Genomic DNA, 19676 nt, shown 5'->3' on the forward strand with positions numbered 1-19676 from the left:
GCTACTAACGCTGCTGCTGCTAATAACCTACCTAGAATGTGCATGTCAGAAACAGCGTCTAGAAAGGCCCTAAGCTGCATGAGGCTTCGAATTAAAAAATATCGGGTTCATCCAGACTCTTTTTACTTCTGCATCCGTTACTGGTAGTGCAGCAGCGATACGGTTCGTCAGCAACAGTAGCTTTTTAGCTGGCGACATCCCTGACCACTCCCTCAAGCTGCGCGCCTTCAACCATTTGGTTTCCTTCTCTGTCCTTTAACTCCAGAACTCCTTTCACCGGACAGCGGCAAGTAGGGCAGAGGCCGCTCCTGCACGAAAAAAATTCGTTTGGACCATATGCAGAGCCCTACTGAACACTATGCAACTCCACGCTCATGCAGTGTGTGGAGCAGACGAGCTGTGACACGAGAGCCTCCACTAGTAACTGCAGCAGCTAGGATTGGATCTTACCTATGGAAGCATGTCTGAGCGCACGAAAAACAGAGACCTCCATGTCCGCAGAAGAGAAGCACGGCACTCGCCATCTGCAATCATTCAATGCATGCACAGTTTCAGCTCAGACAGCATGCATGTGCCTCGTGCAGACACCTTTCGAGCAGTCTACAGTGCGTGTCTGTGCTTTGTATTGCATATGCTCCTTTGAATGCTAACAAAGAAACGCATGGGCTTCATGTTTCATGTACTTATATATGGCTCCTCGGGCACACAGCAGCTTGTATGGTTGCCATCGTTTTCTACTCGTATACACGCTCCTCCTGTCACAGGCCCCCTAATCTTTTATATTATGTATTTCAAATGCACGTGCGCTGTACTACACGCAATCTATATTGCACTCCCAGTGTTAGAAATGCCAAATTCCTGGAGTTACAAACGCCTGTCGGGTGTACAAACATGTACAAACACCCTACCGTGTTGCAGCAGATGATGCATAGCTCTGATTCCCGCAGCAATTTTTCCTCTGATGGAGTCACATCAGTAGGAGCAGCATTTGCTCCTGCCGCTGGTTGCACATCGACGGCTGTTGTTACATCTGCCTCTGCTGCGCCCTGTGTGAGCGTATCTTGCGGGTCTCCTTCTATCGTCTCTTCCTGGTCGGTAGTAGTGCCACCTGGTGGTGCCCATTGTAAAGGATTCCCTTCTCCAGTGGAATCCTGCACTGCAGTTGGGTTGCTGGTCTTCAGGGGTTCGCCATATAGGGGCCCTTGGGCCTGCAGGTGGTCATGCGCTGAAGGCCCCTCTGCTGGTCCCCCGATTCTATAAAAGTGCTCGCTGACCCTTTCAAGGGTAAGCTTCATGTCACACATGAGGGGAGGGCCAACTGCTGCGGCAGCTGCTGCCGCGGAAGACGCAGGCAGGCTGCTGATGCCCCTATCGTTGGGAGCCCGCTGCTCGACGTCGTCTGTGAGGGCGCGGGAGTGATTGGCGATGAAGCAAATAGAGACAAAAGCAGCAAACAGCATCAGGAGAAAAAACGAGGCAACTCCAGCCGAGACAAATACCACAAATCGTGAATTCAAGTGCACGGACAGCCACTGCGACAGTGCGATTATGCACAGCAAGAACGCTACCGCATGCATCTCAGACAAGTGCACGAGAACGCGTGTTATGGTATTCTGCTGAAGCAAAGCATCTCGCAACAGCAGTAGGCCCAGAAGCAGGCAGCAACACAAGTGGCCCCCCGCAAGGACCCAAAGAGGCCAAGTGCATGCATAAGAGTTGGACAGGAAGGAAGCGAGTGTCTGAGCTGCAGGGAACGGCAGAGACTGGAGACAGAGTGTCCCCAGCTGCAGCAGCACCACCAGGTCCCAGCACTGTAGGCGTGCCCACGTGTATGCATCGTTCCTGTCAATGTTTAGGGCAGTGCTACTGCTGTAGCTCGCAGCCGACACTCCCAGCAGCGTCACCAGTGGTACCTTCCCGAGAATGTGTAGGGAAAATAAGACACACAGTAGAAGGCGCGACGCCACGCCCAACAAAACTATCACACGCAGCCGCTTCTCAGATGGCAGAAGCCACGCATAAGATCGCACAAAGCGTGCGGCGCCACTAAACAGTATACACAGATCGAAGACGAGAAGAGGTAAGGGCAGCAGTGCCCAGTGGTGCTGCGAATAACTACGATGGATGCACACCACTCCCCATAGAAAACATAAAAAAAAACACAACACCTCCACGCAAACACCTAAGCAGACGATCGACACAGAGCCTAGCGGGCCCCTGTAATCGTCGTACGGGAACAGTAGGCGAGGCTGGAATAGGCAAATGCATGGAGGTGGCATTTTAGATCCATTTCACACGCCAATCCACACAAATATTATGGCTCCTAAACTAGGGGGGACAGGCAGCTCAATAACTCATGCAGAGGAAACAGCTTGGAGCAGTCCAACTCGATACAAGAAGGCGCTGGTGCACTCTCCAGCGCAGCATTCCCGGTGGAACTCACAGATAGCAGCCATAAGCAACTGGAAAGCAGAACAAAACAGAATATTGGCGTCGACATGGCGTAAAACGACGCTCGTTCCATATGGTGGGCCCCTAGGCGGCGTGGTGGGAAGGGGCCCCTCCCGTCGCTCCCACAGGATTGAAAGTCACTTCGGCGTCTTGGGCGCCTTTTGCATGGACATTATATTTTGCTTCTTCTGGTGTTTTTCATAAGATGTAAGGTCTCGCAAACACTGTAGTGGTCCCTCTCAAGGCTGGCTGGTGCCTGTCTTGCATACCTCGTGCTGACGTTGGTTTCAAAAAATTGTCGCATCGGGAAGAGGAGTCAAAGCAAATGAAAATATGTCGTTTCTCATTCATTTTCGAAATGTCTCCCTGGAGCAGTAGCCGAGTAGTTGCAACACCAACTACCGCACGATGCTTTCGTGTGAATGCACATCGGTAATGAACGATCGCGTTTTACCTTCACGCGCGCGCACGCTGCAGCAAATATGCACTTTCTGTTGCCTGTACAGCGAAGCTATGGTTGAGTGTCATGAGACGAACGAATAATACGCCCTGAGACTGAGCCAGGCCCTCCCTACAGATGACGATGATTTGAAACCTTCGCGCAGACCCGTGTGAATAGCTTGAAATGATGGATTGCTAGTGTCGAATTTTTTAATGTGCCTTGTAGTGTGGTCCTAAATTCTCACCGTCGTGGAAAAGCGGGGTCTACAGGGGAGAAGCGGCCGCCCGTAACATAGTCGCAGTGCCGTTTGGTACAGTTGTTTTGCTTAAGTACGTTTCCTTATACCTGCGCAATTCGATTCTTTTGTAACAGTCAGGCTGTTACATCAGTTTTATAGCTTACCACATTTGGCCACAGTTATCAGAAACCTCTCGAAAGCGGTCACAACTTGAGAGGCCGTTGTGGGACATGGAACGAGCACCGTCAACAAGCAGCACACTGAGCAAGAAGGTGCCTAACGGGAGCTGACTGCGAGGTTGGGATTAGTGAAGAATGGAAGAGGTGTTCTAGTGTAAAGGAGTCAACTGCATTGCCACATTCGACGGCTCACCGACAAGATGTACGGAGCAGTTACGTCTACTCAAGTAAACGTCCCTTCGTATAGGTATTTGTTGAACGGAAACCTACGTGGCTCTCAAATGAGAAGCGTAAAGATGCGTGCGCTACCTACGCCTATGTTCATGCTGCAAATTGCTGGATCGTTCCCATGCGTAGCCTGCTCAGAAACATGCCTGACTTTTCAGCAGGAGCTTGAGCGCCTACGCACTAGCCAAAAGTAATTTAGAGAGTTACCAACGCTTCTTGTGAGCAGTTCTGTCCAATGGCTAAGGCGGTGCTGGTCAGAATTGTTGGGTATGGGGCTACACTTTTAAACTGGGACTAGGGAATCCACCTCGTCATTGAGAGTCTTCGAGGATGTGCAGGCCTTTGAGTTATATTAACTCATTAGCGACACGCCTGCATGCCGGCTTGCACAGCAAAAGGGCAGTGTAAGCTTTGCACCATCTGGCTCGAGCGCGAATCCCCAGGGTGGAAAAATCAGCATCAATTGCACCTTTCTCCTGCAAGTTTGTTATGGCCTGAAGCCAGCGCAGAAATTAAAGTGTTACATGCCCCCTCTGAAGCATGGGCATCTGTTGCTTTGGTTTGCCGAGAAGTAGTCGGCAGCGAGAGCTTGACTCTCTTCGTCAAGCTGCCTTTGTTCCGTGGAACCAACGCTGTAGTTCTCCATTAAAAACTAAGGCTTTTTCTTGACTTGGCAGTAAGATGTTTTTTCCTACGAAAATTGCGAGTGAACGGTGGTTTGGCGAGCTGAGTGTTTGTGCAGGAGCTGCCTACACAAGTAGCAATTTTTCTAAGTAAGCATGTGGGACTACACGTCTGATACCATATTATCAACAAACATGTAAGTAAACGTGCAACTATTTGAGTTTGAGCCCTCAACATTAGCAGAACTATAGCTTTTCCTCAGGGCGTTGATGCGGCAAGCTGCTGTCTCGCAAAGCCCCAGTCACTGCTACTTGTGCCTTGCCGCCATCAGGATCCAGCCAGTTCCTACAGACAGTAATAATTTAGCTAAAGGTTGCCTTATTTTGAAATTGCGGTGCTGATTGCGAGTCTTCACCGTGAAATCAAAGCATATAGTGGTGCCAAGCACCACATCTGGCCACTTCGGTGCATGCCGCTGCACTTGGGACGAACGGAATGTTTGGTCTGGGCCACACTTTTTCACGTCGCTGTTGGTACCGTTGGAATTTGGGTTTGGTATTTATGTTATCAAGGAAAAGTGGGACACGAGGGCTTCCCATGGCTTCCGAGGTCGCTCCGCCTATTGTTTAGTTGTACTGAGTCGTCGCCGCTCGTGGCAAGTGTGAGGCAGCTTCAGACAACGGCAGATTTGATCGCGTATTTTTCCTGAGGTTTCTACTGAGGCCATTCAGCCGTGTGTGGAGGCACGTTCGACGCTGGATCGTGGTTAAGAAGGAACGGGCACCTCATCGCTACGCCCCGTAGAGGCTCTCCAGTTTTCGCAATTGCTCGCATAGTTCAGCTTCTTGTCAGCTTTTTTCTCACACGCGCAATGAGGACGTTGCAGAGGATTGGGGGCTTGCCTCCTCTTCGGGCTGCAGCTGCCATGGTTCTGGCGTTGGGCTACCTTGCCCACTCAGTATCAGCGGCTTACTTCTACGTGCAGGAATCTCAGGACAAATGCTTTATTGAAAGCGTCCCAACTGGAGTGGCACTTACGGCTTCGTATAAGAACCACGAAAATCCAGGTGAGTTTGAGTGTCCTTACCTGTTTGTGCGAAACGGGCTGATCATCTGGGCGCTCTACTGCGGCTTGTGCATGAAACTGTGTGAGGCTTACGGTGATTTCGTGTTGCACTGTTTTTTGTGTATCTAGGTGTGACCTGCAGTATCATATTCAAGGACCCGAGCGGTCGCAGCGTGTACAGCCGAGAAGTACTACCAGCAGACGCAGAGGGAAAGGTCACCCACATGACGACCACGACTGGCGAGTACCAAGTTTGCATTTCTTGCGCCTCTTCGAAGTGGTTTAACACCCAGCTGCTCAAGTGGTCTCTTTCCATTGAGCTAGGCGACACAGACATCAACATCGACGTGAGATCTGTTTGCACGACAGCTCTGAGAATATCTCTTTAGCACATCTTGGGGCTCTTTCCTCTGGTAAAAGTATGTTGTACGTTATGCTGTTCCATCTAATCAGGACCTAGCTAAAAAGGAGCATGTCAACAGTGTTCACCTGAAGCTGCAAGCGATTGCCCGCCGATTGGAAGCTATGCAGGCGGAAAACGACTATGAGCGCGTCCAGGTCAGCAGCGAACTCGCCATATTCGTTTCTTGCCAGTTAGGGATTTCGTATTGCTGTCAGTTGGCAGAAACACCCTTTTGTTGGAGAAATGGCGGTGCAATAGGATGAGGGTCGTGCAAACGAACGCAGTTTCACAAGATGCCGGGTTTTGCTGTGTTGCAGGAAGAAAGATTCCAACGAACGAGCGAAGCAATCAACAGTCGAGTTGTATGGTTTTCGGTTTTGCAACTTCTGCTGCTTTGTGCGTGCACCTTGGTGAGCATTTTCTACTTAGTACGCTATTTCCATGCCCATAAAATCATATGAGTGATGCATGGGGAAGACAGGAGAGGAGCTTTGCTCCTCGCAAGCCCTTGACTCTCTTGCACACGAGCACGCTAGTTTTCGAATTGATAAGCCGAGTGCACGGAAATACTACTATAACGGGAATGCCGTTTTTCGGGTTTTTCGCCTCGTTAAGGGCTTTTTCCGAAGTACCTGGTGGACTGGTTCAGCATAGGTGTTTATTGGAAGTGGTTGGCGGTTGACCCAAGCATAGTTGGAGCGGCTACAGCGCTCGTTACGGCTTAGCGTGGCAAGGTGTTCAGCAGAAGGCAGATATTCATTTGACTTCAGCAAGGAGTGCTTTCAGCTAACCCAAGCGCAGGTGGAACTATTATTAAGCGCTCCCAGTGCGTGCAACGTGACGCAACCTGTCTCCAGAATGACTTAGTGCACTTACGATTTCATATGAAGCCTCTAGAAAGTGTGCTTCTTTGCTGCCGCTTCACAGTTCCAGGCACACAGACGATTTTTCGTAGCTTAGAGAGGCCACCAGCTCACGAAAGTTTCACTGCACTCCGCTAACACGCTCGTGTTTGGAGAACCGCACACCGAAAGGACTGATCGAGGGCAGCAAGCATGGAAGAAAGCATTAAGGCTACTCAAAGTAGGATGCAGCATGGGGCTTGCAGAAATCTGCTTTTTAGGAGCAAGCATGCATCTGGAGATGCAGTATAAGTAGCTCGAAGCAGCTTCACAGCGAAGAAACGTCAGGACTTGTGGCATACATGATTTTGAATGAATAGCATAGATGGCGGCGGAATTCTCGGGTGGGGATGTGGAAGGAGCTGAAGGGACGCTTCTTTTTCCCTATGTGCTGTTGAAGGTCCGCAGGCTAGAGCCTACGGTGTTGAATACCTTGAATTAGGATTTCACAAATGTTATGTTTAATAAAGAAGCAGGCAAGTCGAAGCAGCTGCTCTGTTGGGATGGCTGCTCTCGACGTCTATTTGCTCCAGACCCGGAAGAGGGAAGATGTGTCCACCGCGCATTCGCATGCCTTTCAATTGGTAGGACGGACCACCGCGTCCACTGGGGAATCTTTTTAATGTAGTTCAAGCACCCTCCGCCGTTATTTATGTAAATGCATGCACATTTCGTACCACTTTCTGGATTATGCCTCAGCGTCGTCTTCAAGGAACTCACCAGCGGACACACCCTAAATCGCATCATTTCGAATGGTGGAACTTTCTGATAGTAAAAGGGTGAACAGGACGTGAACGATATAGCCATGCGAACATGCGAAAAGCATTGACACGCATGGAGCCCAGCCCCTGAAACACACTTATTTACAATTTGTGCTCGTTTAGGACTTCAATGGGTCCATACTCAAAGCGAATGAGTACACCCCGCTGCTGAGCTTCAACAGGCATCGCCATTTTATTCACGAGCACAGACGAGACTAGGTAGAGCTCTAAGGCGTGATCAAAGGTTTGGCACGCGTCTAGCAGCCGCGGCGCCAAGCAATGCTGCCCAGTGTGTCTGCTTGCCTTATGCTATCACATGTTGGGACGATTTGGCTTGCCCGTTCATGGCATTCGATGCTAATTGGGGGATCAAGTAGTTGTCTAGCTGCACTCTGCAAAGGCCTAGCCGCACAACTCAGCACAGCATGCTCTATCTCGTGAAGGAGAACACTGCTCCCTCGAGCTAGCTAGCTGTTACTATCGCCAGCTCGCTAGAATTCCCAGCCGCTGGCGCCATCTGACAGCCACTCATTTTGTCCCTTTAACTCGCACTTTTCTTGGGTTTGAAAGGACCTCGCGAGAAGCGAGGCACCGCTGACGTTGTCACGCTGCACCAAGAACTGGCTTCGTTGTGCCGACAATGGCTGTACGCATGGACCACCTGGTTTAGGAAGGGAGGGCGGTCATATCCCGAACTGGGACCCCTCATATGAAATTGCCGAAACGGTGTGACATCTGGCTAACACATTGTAATGACTTCAGCACAAAAGGTCTGGACTTCATGGTAAATAAAGATGCGTGTGGGGGCCATTCTGTCTGGCATTATATCGAACGAGCCCTACGAAAAACCAGGTCGAGCGACGCGGAAGACCATTAAAAGCACGAAGCTCTGGCCAACACAACAACGCAGCAATCAGCCGCAAAGGCACAGCCATGACCAAAGGCGCCCACGATATCGGCTGCAACGGGCGAACGTTTAGTGCTACTCCCCCGCTAAGATCGTTGCATCCTTGGAGAATGTGAAACTGTCACATGTAAAGTCCTTCTGCTGCTAATGATGAATATTACTACAGCATTTCTTTTGGGTTTCTGCATATGCAGCAGTTGTGCTGATACCGTTTCTAGTTCCAGATACATCAACTAGTACGACTGCTGCTGCAGCAATCCATCCAATGTGGCAACATTGGATGGGTTACACCACTTTTGCACTATTTTACCACAGTTGGCGATTTAGGATTGCACTCCGTGATGACGCAGAGTCTGTCTGTCAGTGCGATATGGGGTCTGCTTGTCAGACGAGAACTCGATTCTTAAGAAATAAGATGAAGAAGGGATCGACCCGAGACCAGGGCTGGGTAAGCATGCCATGGCCAACTGGGTTTTTGGCCGTGCAAGAGCTCCGTCCAGTATGAAGTGCAATGATGACAAGTTTTGAGTGTGGTGAGGGCTGTTTCTACCTTATCTGTTTGCTGTCACACACAGCATCGAATAGAATTTCGCAGCACCTTAGAACTCCTTCACGTTAGAGTTTGGTGAGAGGAAGGCTGCATCCCCTTGCGCACTAGTAAGCGAAAAACGTTCGCTTGGAGCTTTTTGATCTAGATTATAAACTATGAGCGATTGGCGCTCTAGGCGCAAGAACAAGCTACAGTGGGGCTGTGTTAGGCGGGTCCCCACCAGCATTTTACAACACAGCCAGCTTATGCTAGCCCCTGTTCCTTCTGTTTCGTTCATTTTGTTGTCCCTACCTTTGAATTTGTCATTCGAATGGAGGAACTGGTAAGCGATTTTCAAGTAGTTCCTTAGTAGTTGCGGTTGTCACCGCGTGCTCTGGAGACAACTCCGCTCGATATACGTCTCCAGAGTCCCCTGGGATTCATTATCCTTATGTTGTGCGCCTACTGCTCGCAACAAGAATACTGTCGAGACACGAGGGAATAAAACGGGAACTGCCGACGTTTGCTACAGTGTGGCGCTCCCAACTTACTCCTAGCCTGCTTGCACTGAAACTACACCATGCCGCAAATGTCTATCCCTGCAAATACGGGTGGAAACCTCATCAACGAGGTAAGGTCACAGAGTCTCTCACAGAGTCTCTAGTAATTTTTAGCTTCAGCTGTCGCTCAGTTGGTGTAGCCTTTATGCCCTTCCATACAAACAAGCACTGTGCAATCTGCGAGTTATGCACGCTTCCTATCTACACGTTTAAGTGATACAGATGCACTTGCAGGGCACAAACTCACCTGCGTGCTCTGCATGGTCTCCTTCGTAATGTTTACATCAGAAAGATGCACATGCAGGTGCAAACTTCTCCAGCGAGCGTTTGAGCAGAAGAGTTCCCTGTTTTCCTTTTGGCGTACTTGCTGCCTGCGGAGTGTGTGGAACGTAGTGTTGAGTGAATTACTTCTTCAGGTATTACTCAAGCTGCAGTCACCAGATGGTGATGTTCGTAGAGCTGCAGAGGAATTGCTGAACAAGTCGCCGACAGAACAGCTTTTGCCTGCACTCGCTGCTGCAGCTGCTGCATCAGAGGAGGAACCATGTAACCGGCAGATGGCAGCCGTTTTAGTCCGTCGTTACGCCCACATTAGATTAAAGGATACTTCAAATGAACACCAGCAAAAACAGCAGCTTATAGAGCATGTGATACAGACCATTGTCTCCACGCTGACATCAGGGAGTCCCTTCATTGTCCGAAAGGCAGCTGCGGAAGCCATTGGAGAGTTATGGCAACACCTGCCTTCCTCGGGTAAGTCGTGATAACCACGCCTGCCTCAAGTCATTTCTTTCTGGTGTAGTGCTGTCCGCCCACTTTGGCAAGGGCCAGTCTGCTTCATTTGGGGCATTTGCAGTTTCCTGTGTTGCTCAGCGATTGCCAGCCAGACAGCGCCGTTCGGATCCATCGTACAGTGGCTTGATGCAGACCAGATGAAAGAGAATCAAAGGGAGGATGAGTGTTTGTTGTGGCTGCTGGTCGATCGTTTGGCCGATGCTGCGGATCCTGAGGTGTATGTGCAGCGCGCACCTCAAATCGCCAGGAAACTAAGCCTCACCTTTCAGCAACTAGACGTAGAGGTGCGTGCATTAGTTCTGCTCCACTTGGATTTCCAATTATGCCCTGCACTTTAACCCGCTCTCTTGCCGATAGGGCGCACCTTCAGTTTACTACAGCGCTCGACTTTGTACTCAGTTATGACTGCTTGGGTCAGCTGCATGTCTCTGGTCGGAGTTGCACTTGCGTTTGCTTATTAGAAGTCCACAGCGGCTGAGGAGGCGCTCGAGACGATGTTCATTCGGTATGCCTAATGCTCTCGCCGCTGCCCGTCTATTCCGGTGTCTACAGTCCTGTCTATCCCTCGAGCTCGCGTTCAGTCCAGTACATCCCTCTCTCGCAATGCTGTGTGTTGCTGCCTCATATTGCTGGTTTGCCTTTCTGCATTGGTGGCAGGATCGCTCGCTGGAAGGCTGAAGGTGGAAAAGCAAAAGAAACCAAAAAGCAGGCAATTGCTGCATTCTGCTCTACTTGCCCAGTGGTGCTCCAGATGCTGATAAGACAGCCGTGCCCTGAGCTCATGGCTCCACTCGTGTCACTGGCCGAGAGGGGTCCACAGTTTTTCCGCGACCAGCATGCGTTACTGCTTGATACGGTCAAGACCATTCTTGCCAACACTTCTAATGTGGAAGCAGAAGAGACGAGGCAGATGGCTCTCCAGCTTGCTGCAGCCGCTTTCCTGGGTGCTTCAGCGGTCTTACGAAAAGTCCGTTAGGTCTCTCTTTGAGCATCCGCCATGCCCCCCTGTTCGGTTATTTGGTCTTCTATGTCACTTATCGATTTTGTTTTATGGCGAGAAAATGGATTTACTCTTTTCCCTGTAACCCCTTATTTACGAGTAGGGTCGTTTCGGGGCCGTGATGAGCTGTGATTTAGCGTTAAACGCGTGCGCGATTTGTGCCTGCAGCACATGGCACTCGTTGACGAGCTCCTGATGCTGCTGGCCGACGCGGCCGCAACGTCACCTTGCGACTGGGAAAATATAGCTGCTTGGGAATCCCAGGCGAGAGAGGAAGAGACAGGTGAAGAGACACTGCACAGTGTGGCTCTTCAGCTAATGGCGGACATTGCATCAATGCTATGCAGCAGCGGCTCTGGGCAGGACCACGGAGCAGATGGAGGCTCAGCAGGAAAGTCTTTTTCTGGTGAGCCGCAGCTGGCACCTACGTTCTGCTTAATCTGGCGTCTGCATTAGAGATTCTCTGTAGACGAGCTTCTTCCTTCTGTAGCATTTTCTGGTCCATTCATGGGCAAGTTTCGAAGTTTTAATCGGTTATGTGGAGCGGCAGGTGGACTGAACGCTTTGTCGAAGCTTATGAACATATTTTCGCTTCTAGTTGAACAACAAGACCCCCGCTACTCCTTCACTGCTCTCGAGCTGCTGGCCCTCCTACTAGATGATGACACCTGTAGACCTCTACTTGGGCCCTACGCCGACAAGGTGGGCATTTCTGCGTTGCGATGGTAGTGCCCTCCAGATTAGTGCAGCTGAAGCTATATTTGTTGCCGCTTTAGTTGCTGTGTGGACATGGAGTGAAGCCGTCCAGTAGCGGCCTTTTCAGTTTGCCGAAGGCGCTTCCTTGGACTGCTCACATATTGGCTTTTATGCTTACCAAGTAGGTTTTGAGTGTTTCGCTTTGTTGCTTTGTTGCTTAGCTTGTATTCGCCTGCATGGCCGCTCTGAAAGCACCAGACGCTCGTCTGCGCTGGCAAGGGCTCAAGTGCTTTGGGCTGATGATGCAGCAGGAAGATCAGTGGATCCGACAAGTGCAACAGAAATATGGGGAGCAACTTTTATCATCGTTATCAGAGCAAAGTGCATCAGACACGAGTGTTAGATGCAGGAGACAGGCGACCTTGGCTCTAGCGGCTCTCCTCGCAGGACTCGCTCCAGAAGAAGGGGATGATCCATCTCCAGAGACCCTTGCACTCGTACGGCTTCTGCTCGTCAAGTCGTAGAGATGCTAAAGTAAACTTTTGACGCTTGCGTGGCAGACGGAAACTGCCGCCGTTTGAAAATGGTGCGCACTATGCCTTCTCCCTGATTGCTCAGGTCCTCCCAAAATTAAATGGCACGCTTTCTCAAGGTAGGGCGAATCTAGCGCAGTTGGCTCAAGGGCAGGTAGTATTCGTATTAATGATGCGACAGTGTGTAGTGGCTAAATGCAAGACATATATTTTGCGCTGGGTTTGTGTGGCTCTTCTACTGTGTAATTTGTCTGCTGCCTGCCCATAGCGGTCATCACTGGTTGCTCCAGCGACGACATGCAGACTCAAGAATTCGCACTGGCTCTTGCGTCCGCATTGGCAAAGGTAGTTCTTTGGACCCACACTGCCCCATTGCTTAGTCTTTGGGAAACGCGGACAATGCGCTTTCTGTTTTTTCTCATCCAAATCACTTCTCACGTCCTAGCGTTCGCGCAGTCGACCTCTACATGTGGGTTTGGGGCTTGGTTACTTTGCACTGCGTGCCCTGTAATACCTGCGCATTTCTCATTAATTCAGGCGTGCGGCACCGCCTTCATCCCTCACTATCCTGCATTTATTGTTGCGTTGCGGAATCTTCTTGGAGAGGATGATGCCACAGGGAAGCAGAAGGTGCAACAGTTGCTAGAAGAGCATGCTGGTCGCTGCTTACTGCAGGCAGCTGTGGAGTTTGCCGCAGACCTTGGCTCTGCCGTGGGTAAGGATGTTTTGAAACCGGTGAGTTCGCCAGTGTTGCAAAGTGAGAAGGCGAATCAGGCGTGCTTCCAGAAGTATAATCGGTGGTTCTTTTGTTGGGTCCGGCGTGAACGGAATGTGTACCGCTTGAGTGCCATTGTTGATGCGTACTCCAGGATGCTCCATGGCTAGTTGAACGCCTTCACAGCATCATGTTGTCATGCGAAGCCGTCCCCGCGGCATCAGCCGTTTTTGGGGCTATCATGACTTGCCTAGCTGTCGCCGCGCCCGCATGCGGCGCAGAGATGTTGCATCAGATGCGGCCATTAATGGACATTGTTCTTCGTAAATCCAATATGGATATTCAGGTGTGAAAAAGAGAACGCGCTCAGTCAAACAAGCAAGCTATTTACGAGACTGGTTCGGCCAACTTGAAGCCACAGCACAGTCTGCATAAGCAGGGTTTAGTTTTAGTTGTCGGCTGCGCCGTTTCCTTCACAGCCTGAGAGTATGGACAACACCCAGAGCAATCTCAGCAGCAGAGGACAAGTCGCAAAGTTAACAACGGACATTGCATTTGACAGCGCTAGAGGTCTGAGATGTAAAATGTGCGCAATTCAGCTGGGTGTCTCACAAGAGGTTGGGTCAGCAGCAGGGTCGCTAAATGCTGGGGCGGAACTCTCAGAGGAGGGAGGAGTTTCACAGTTCCGTGTGCAGGACAAGACAGGCAAACAGACAATTATCTCAATTAACACGGTGTGGCTCTGCCAGGCTTACTTTGCCGTCCCCAGCATTCTAATCTGAGTTCTGAGCTACTGTCGGCGTACGGTTGAGTCGTGCTTCTGGGAAATTTTGCTTATGGCATGCTCTGTTGCGACTCTAATTGCATGGGTTCTGCTTTGCTGCACATTTTTTGTTCTATCTGCGGTAATATGAGGCTGTTTGGAATCCAATATGAGGTGAATCAAGTGCGGCGCGTGGGTTGGCTTGCAGTCGGCTGTAGAGGAAAGATTGGCTGCCATTCGGTTGCTCGGGGCTCTCGCCTCGGCTATTGGCCCCGCAGCGCCAGCTGATCTGGGACAAGAATGGACTGCTGCTGCTCTTCAGAGTTGTTCTTCTGGTTTTTCTATAGTCCGCAATGCGGCATTTGAGGTGGGACTGATTTTAAGCATCTCCTGAGTAGATGCTTGGCGTGCTGCACTTGCACCAACACACATCGCTAAATCCCGCCCAGCTCGAAAGTATCATTTAAAGTGTTTGTCCCTCAGGTTCTCCCCAATTGCCTGACTACTCTAGCTTCTGCGCCCACACAGCAGGGGCAGGCGACAACAGCTGCCCTCGAGTTAGCTGCATCATTCCTTACAAGTACTGAAGGGCAGCTTCCCCCTTCCCAAGCAACTCTCGCGGCTGAGCGCATGCTTCCAGCTGTGGCCGAAATCATAGCCGATCAGGCAAAACGGAAAAGGGAGGGGATGCTCTCCGAGGAATGCAAAGTGCCTTCCAGTCAGAGGGCAGCTCTGCTTGAGAAACTCTTTGTTGGGATGGGCAAGCTTATCCTTCCGTAAGTGTAACGAAACCTTCGTAACCAAGTAGCACTGCACCGGCATTTGAGGTCTGTCTGCCTCTCACCGAGTCAAGGTTTTCACTTGTACGGTGGTGGATGTGCACGGTGTTCTGGAACCACCGAGAGTTCATCGGCGAATGGACGCCGGTGCTGCAGTAGCTGCAGTAGCTTGCGATGCTGCATCTTGTGGCTGTTGCAGAGTACTAACTAATGAGTTTGAGCGTCTAGCTTCCAAAGAAGAGCAAGATGATGAGTGGGAAGTGAGTTCTACAAGGTATCTGCCTTAACCAGACTGCACTGTATGTCGGCGTTTCTAATCGCGTGTTATCGAGAATTTGGTGTTTGTGCCTTTGCAGGATTTGAATGAAGATGGTGATGAAGAGGACAGTAGTTCCTTCTATGACTCTGTGATGCAGTGCTCTGGAAATTTCTTCAAGGTAGGCAACATGAATGCTGCTTACTGTCTGCAGCTTTAGCCCTATTCCTCAGCGACCGAAATAGTCTAATTTTCAATCTTTTTGTGCTGTCTCTCCACCTGTTAGATGTAGTTTTCATATTGCTCGCTGTTCAGTCGATTGGCTACATGAAAACAAAGCATCTACCTGATTTTTCGCGGTTGATTACTGCACCCATTTTATGCGTTACTGCTTTTTTTAGGTTTACGGATCTGAATGTTTGCCACATTTCGACGCTCACTTGCGTCTACCGTATGGTGCGCTATTGGCTCATGACCAGACGAGCTACTATGGAAAGGTGATGCCTATTTCTTCTTGAAGGAGACGCCTGTTCCCTGACATAGCATTACCGTCACTTTTCGTACGAAATTATGCTTTTCTTTTCATTCATGGTTTGCAGGTTGCAGCTCTGTGCCTGTATGCTGACGCTATTAACTTTGGAGACCCTAGTGCCACGCTAGAGTACAGCAAAGTGTTGCTCCCTGCGGCGCTGCTGGCTATTAGCCCACAAGCAGAGTGGGCCATTGATGAAGAGCACGCCCTGGTCGTCTCAGCGTCAGTGTACGGCTTGGGTAAGTTAGCAATTTAAAAAAAATAGAGTTAGGAGCTGGTGCGCAATGCGTAAAAGGTTGCACCTGGAGTTCTTTGCTTGTCCTGTTGATCGCTCACTGCAAATTCGCTGCATTAGAGAGTTTGCTACGTGTTGCTACTATCCGGCTGAAGTAATCCACAGCCTCCCCACCGCAGTTAGATTTTGCTGTATTGTGGCATCTCAGTTGAACCATAGTGAAGCCACCGCTGTGTGGGACAAGCACACCTGCCACAATGCAGAGATCCCTGATTGTCTAAAAAGTTGAGAGTATCTTTTGGCCACTATATCTGTTTGCAGGCGTTGTCGCACAGAGGCATCCTGAATTGTTTTCCTCACAGCTGCAGTCAGCCGTTGAGACCCTGGAAAGGTGTCTTGCAAGCCCGTTGCTGCGGACGGAGGTAGGTAGGGCGGCGGCCGATGGGGCTGCCTGCGCCCTTCTCAAGGTCCTTGCCGAGTTTGGAAGAGGCCAAGGCATTGAAGGGGCGTCTGCAAAGTTGGCGAAGCTCTTAGAGACGTGGTAAGAGACGCAGTAAAGTGTCTACTTTCATTTAGGCTTCGTCAATTGTCCAGAGGCTGAGTGCAGCGTTTCTCTGTGGATCTTTTCTATTGTAAACAGGTTTCCCCTAATGGATGATGAGCAAGAGATTTACGACGCCCATGAATTATTGCTACAGATGTCTATTCAGGGCCATCCCCTATGCTCAGATCCCGCAGTGCAGCAACAGCTTCGGCGGTTAATCGTGGATACTTTCCCTGAAAAGCCTGATTCGTTGGGGCACAGAGCGAGACGAGAGCTGCTGCAGGCAGCTAAAGACAAGCTTAGCTGAGCTCTGCCGAGCCTTAATTACAATTTGGCCTCTAACAACGGCCTAACGTCTACGATAATCTGCTACGGGTGGCTACAGGGGCAAAAATTTAAGTTGCAGAAGCAATCGAAACTTGACGCAGTCGGAATGTCCGGCCTGCGCCTGTACTCGCAAGCAGATTCAGGAGGCCTGCCATTACGTTAGATCAGTTGGTTTGTTCATTTGCCCGAGCAGCTGCAGTGGAAGGCGATGTCCTTCCCAGTAAAATCCTCAAGTGTGCGGCTACCCTTTTGGCTGTTCCAGGTGTGCAAATCGAAGCTAAGGCATAAATGGGTGATTACCTTGCACACATCTGCATACTTGCAAAATGCGTGCAATTGGGCAGCAAGGAATCGTCTCCTCGCCATAGTCGCAGGTGCACTGATGCCCTTTAGGCAACTTGCCCATAGAGCGACGAATTCGGGGACGAGACTTTGTTGCTGCCAGCGCAGTCGGCAGGGATACTTCTGCAACGTCGACCTTGGCAACAGCAACCTGTCAGTTTTCTGTCATCAAGAAGTCTTTCTTGAATGAAGTGAACGAATTACTTTCTTTGACACAGGCGCCCGACGGGCACTGCCAACTTGGAAGAGTTTGCAGGTTGGCTGGCTGTCTTCAGGGGTTCTGTTGCTAGATTTAATGCTGAGACGCCTGGCGTCGTCTAGCATGCAGTAAGTGTACAAAAATGAATTAGGCAACTTGCGTTTCAGCCTACCGTTGCCCTCGGGTGGCACTTCAGTTGAAAATGGCGAAACGCAGCCCGTTGCAGCCAACAGCGTGGGCGCCTGTGATGCGACAATCAGGCCGTTGTCGGCTTTTGGGGCTGTCCATGGGCTTTTCGACCAGGTAGGCCTTGTGTCCGGTGCCAGGGGAGGCGCGCAGATCTCACGGCCCCAAAAGCCATCAACCGTAGATTGCTTAGTACTGAAGGGAGAACTGCGCCACACATTTCTGAGAGATCCTAGCCGGATTGCAACGTAAGGCGTTTCCTTCTCTGCATCTGTAAAATAGACGCATTGGACTGCAAAAATCCACAGCACTTGCTATAATAGCCCTACCCCGGTTTGAATCAGGGTACAAAATTGCTATTGCCTGTGCAGCGTCAGCATGGTCAGAAAAGACATTGATAGGAGACGGAATAGACACGTGCATCAGCATTTCTAAATTTTCCGAGCTCCGTTGTTGCACCGCGCGAAACTGGCATCTTGGGTTTCCTGTACCAGGTGCAACCATCGCCGCAGTGTACGGACAAGGGGCTCATTTGTATGCTAGAGCACGTACGTACGGGAATCCGAGCTAAATCCTTGTCAAGTCGTTTCAAAATACAAGGATATTGGGGGAAGATGCGCTTGAAATGTGTGTTCTATCAACATGATCATTTACTGCCGGAAAGATGGTCGCCTGGCGGAAATCGCTACCACTATCTGCCCGCACAAACTAAACGAATTCGCAGTAGTAACAAAAAAATATTTACTGGCCAACTTGGAGCCCAGCCTTGACTACTGGGGCTGAAATAGGTGATCGGGAAGATCACGCTTTCCTGCGTAGCTTTCAGCAGCGCCTTTCTTGGTCACTGACTGCGCTGCCACAAACGTTGCCCTTGAAACAGCCACTTCCGGAGAAGCTGGCATCTTCAGTAAAAAGTAGGCAAGAGACCCAGCGAACGAATCACCTGCTCCCGTCGTATCGACCACAAGTTCGCTCGGAACTGTCTTCGCTACTGGTACTTGAATGATTCTTCCATTTGCAAACAAAACACAAGGCTGGGACCCTCGCGTGATCACAACATTGGCTCGACCCCGCAGCCCCTGAGGAAACTTTGAAGCAGTCCGCAAAATTACTTCATGCAGTTGACGTGCGATTTCTTCAACGTTGGTCTCGCTGGCGATACTTCCTTTGCCCCACATCTTCACGAGCAACCTTGCCTCCACACTGTTGCAAAGCAAGAAATCCGTGAAGCAGCATATCTCTGGATTGACTCGGTCAACCGGCGCAGGAGTGAATATCGTCAAAACTTGGGAGTTCCCCTCCTTGGCAATGCGGAAACATTCAACTGAAATTTCCCCAGGGATGCCATTTTCCGAAACGACCACCTTCGCGTTTCTAAGCAACCTGAACAACAACAACGCGTAATAAAGGCCTCCGTGAATGCTCACATTCCGATGCAGATGACTCTGTCTGGGCTCCCAAGCTCTTTGAATTAAACAAGCATGATAGGCAGATTTGCCAGAATGCTGCGTCTACGCACAGCAGAAAGCTGCAAATACACTTTCAACGCAAGAAAGTTAAACAGACATGCGGTAGCTTACGATGCAGCAGGGTCGATCGTAATGTGCTCTCTTCTTAAAGATGCATTGGCACCAGGCACATAAGCAATGGTGTTTTCTCCGCCGTGAGCCACAGTGACGAGGGCAGTGCCGGTGCGCTTGTCCGAGTCCATGGAGATGCCCCTTGTCTCAATACCAAGGGACCTGAAGTGGCGAATAAAACTCAACCCGGCAGTATCCCTTCCCACTCTACCGACCATTGCAACGCCACATATGGGTGTCTGCCTTTTGGCCGCACCGAGTGAAGAGTCGTCAACAAGCGTAGCAGCAGCTGCTCCATTTTGGCGAAGTGCATCTTCAGCACCTTCGCAAGAGCCGCTAAAGGCGCATTCGTGGAACACTGTTTCAGAAGGTGCATTCCTGCACTGCATTAGCAGAGCAGCCTGGGCAGCTTGGTTGGCCCCTTTGCCCCCAAAATGCGTCTCCAGTGCATCGGAGAAAACTGTCTCTCCCACACTCGGCAGACGAGGAACGAACGACACGAGGTCTGTATTGATGCACCCCACGACCACAATATCAATAGCTGCATCCATTTTCACTTGAGAATGCTCATGCTATAGCATCGTGTATTGAAAACTGGCTTTGCCGCCGATAAGTACGTAGAGTTAACTTTTGTGAGCCTGCTCAGAGCTCCTCAGTAAAGAAAAGTCTGTCGGTCTTTCTTGGTCCATATAGTACAAAACATCTCCGACCACAAGGCGAAAAGTAGCGCTTCGTGGCTGCAGTGTGGTGTGCGAATGGCGTGTGAACGTTACGCCCTTCAGATATTTGAGTCCAAGCAATTCTTTGAAAACCAACAAATAGAATAAAGTTGCTTATCGATGAGACCAGTAACTAGCCCAGCAGCTGTTTGCATGCAACCTGACGTCAGATCTAGAGCCCCAGT

At 50.4% G+C, this 19676-nt stretch overlaps 4 protein-coding genes across 4 annotated transcripts; 2 read left to right on the forward strand and 2 right to left on the reverse strand.

The window, feature by feature from the left end:
• Positions 1-184: 184 nt before the first annotated feature.
• On the reverse strand, positions 185-1460 carry ENH_00015370 (hypothetical protein, conserved; the record flags this gene model as incomplete). Its single annotated transcript, XM_013584329.1, has 3 exons — positions 185-308; positions 451-524; positions 909-1460. 3 exons carry the CDS (start codon positions 1458-1460, stop codon positions 185-187), a joined length of 750 nt encoding a protein of 249 aa, XP_013439783.1.
• A 3573-nt stretch (positions 1461-5033) lies between these two features.
• On the forward strand, positions 5034-6356 carry ENH_00015380 (emp24/gp25L/p24 family domain-containing, transmembrane protein, putative; the record flags this gene model as incomplete). The annotated part of the gene is made up of 5 exons (XM_013584330.1): positions 5034-5229; positions 5358-5575; positions 5682-5786; positions 5949-6027; positions 6247-6356. The coding sequence occupies 5 exons, from the start codon at positions 5034-5036 to the stop codon at positions 6354-6356; spliced, it is 708 nt and encodes a 235-aa protein (XP_013439784.1).
• Positions 6357-9310: 2954 nt separating this feature from the next.
• On the forward strand, positions 9311-16139 carry ENH_00015390 (hypothetical protein, conserved; the record flags this gene model as incomplete). Its single annotated transcript, XM_013584331.1, has 20 exons — positions 9311-9361; positions 9707-10043; positions 10164-10369; positions 10547-10590; positions 10743-11052; positions 11254-11491; positions 11636-11787; positions 12003-12278; positions 12400-12433; positions 12583-12659; positions 12852-13049; positions 13184-13375; positions 13629-13763; positions 14001-14159; positions 14276-14568; positions 14771-14831; positions 14928-15008; positions 15229-15324; positions 15427-15598; positions 15916-16139. The coding sequence occupies 20 exons, from the start codon at positions 9311-9313 to the stop codon at positions 16137-16139; spliced, it is 3336 nt and encodes a 1111-aa protein (XP_013439785.1).
• A 1823-nt stretch (positions 16140-17962) lies between these two features.
• Positions 17963-19461, reverse strand: ENH_00015400 (ribokinase, putative; the record flags this gene model as incomplete). The annotated part of the gene is made up of 3 exons (XM_013584332.1): positions 17963-18575; positions 18773-19328; positions 19401-19461. 3 exons carry the CDS (start codon positions 19459-19461, stop codon positions 17963-17965), a joined length of 1230 nt encoding a protein of 409 aa, XP_013439786.1.
• Between the last annotated feature and the right edge of the window lie 215 nt (positions 19462-19676).

The sequence above is a fragment of the Eimeria necatrix genome, genomic scaffold (assembly GCF_000499385.1).
Source record: "Eimeria necatrix Houghton genomic scaffold, Enh_scaff149, whole genome shotgun sequence".
NCBI lineage: Eukaryota > Apicomplexa > Conoidasida > Eucoccidiorida > Eimeriidae > Eimeria > Eimeria necatrix.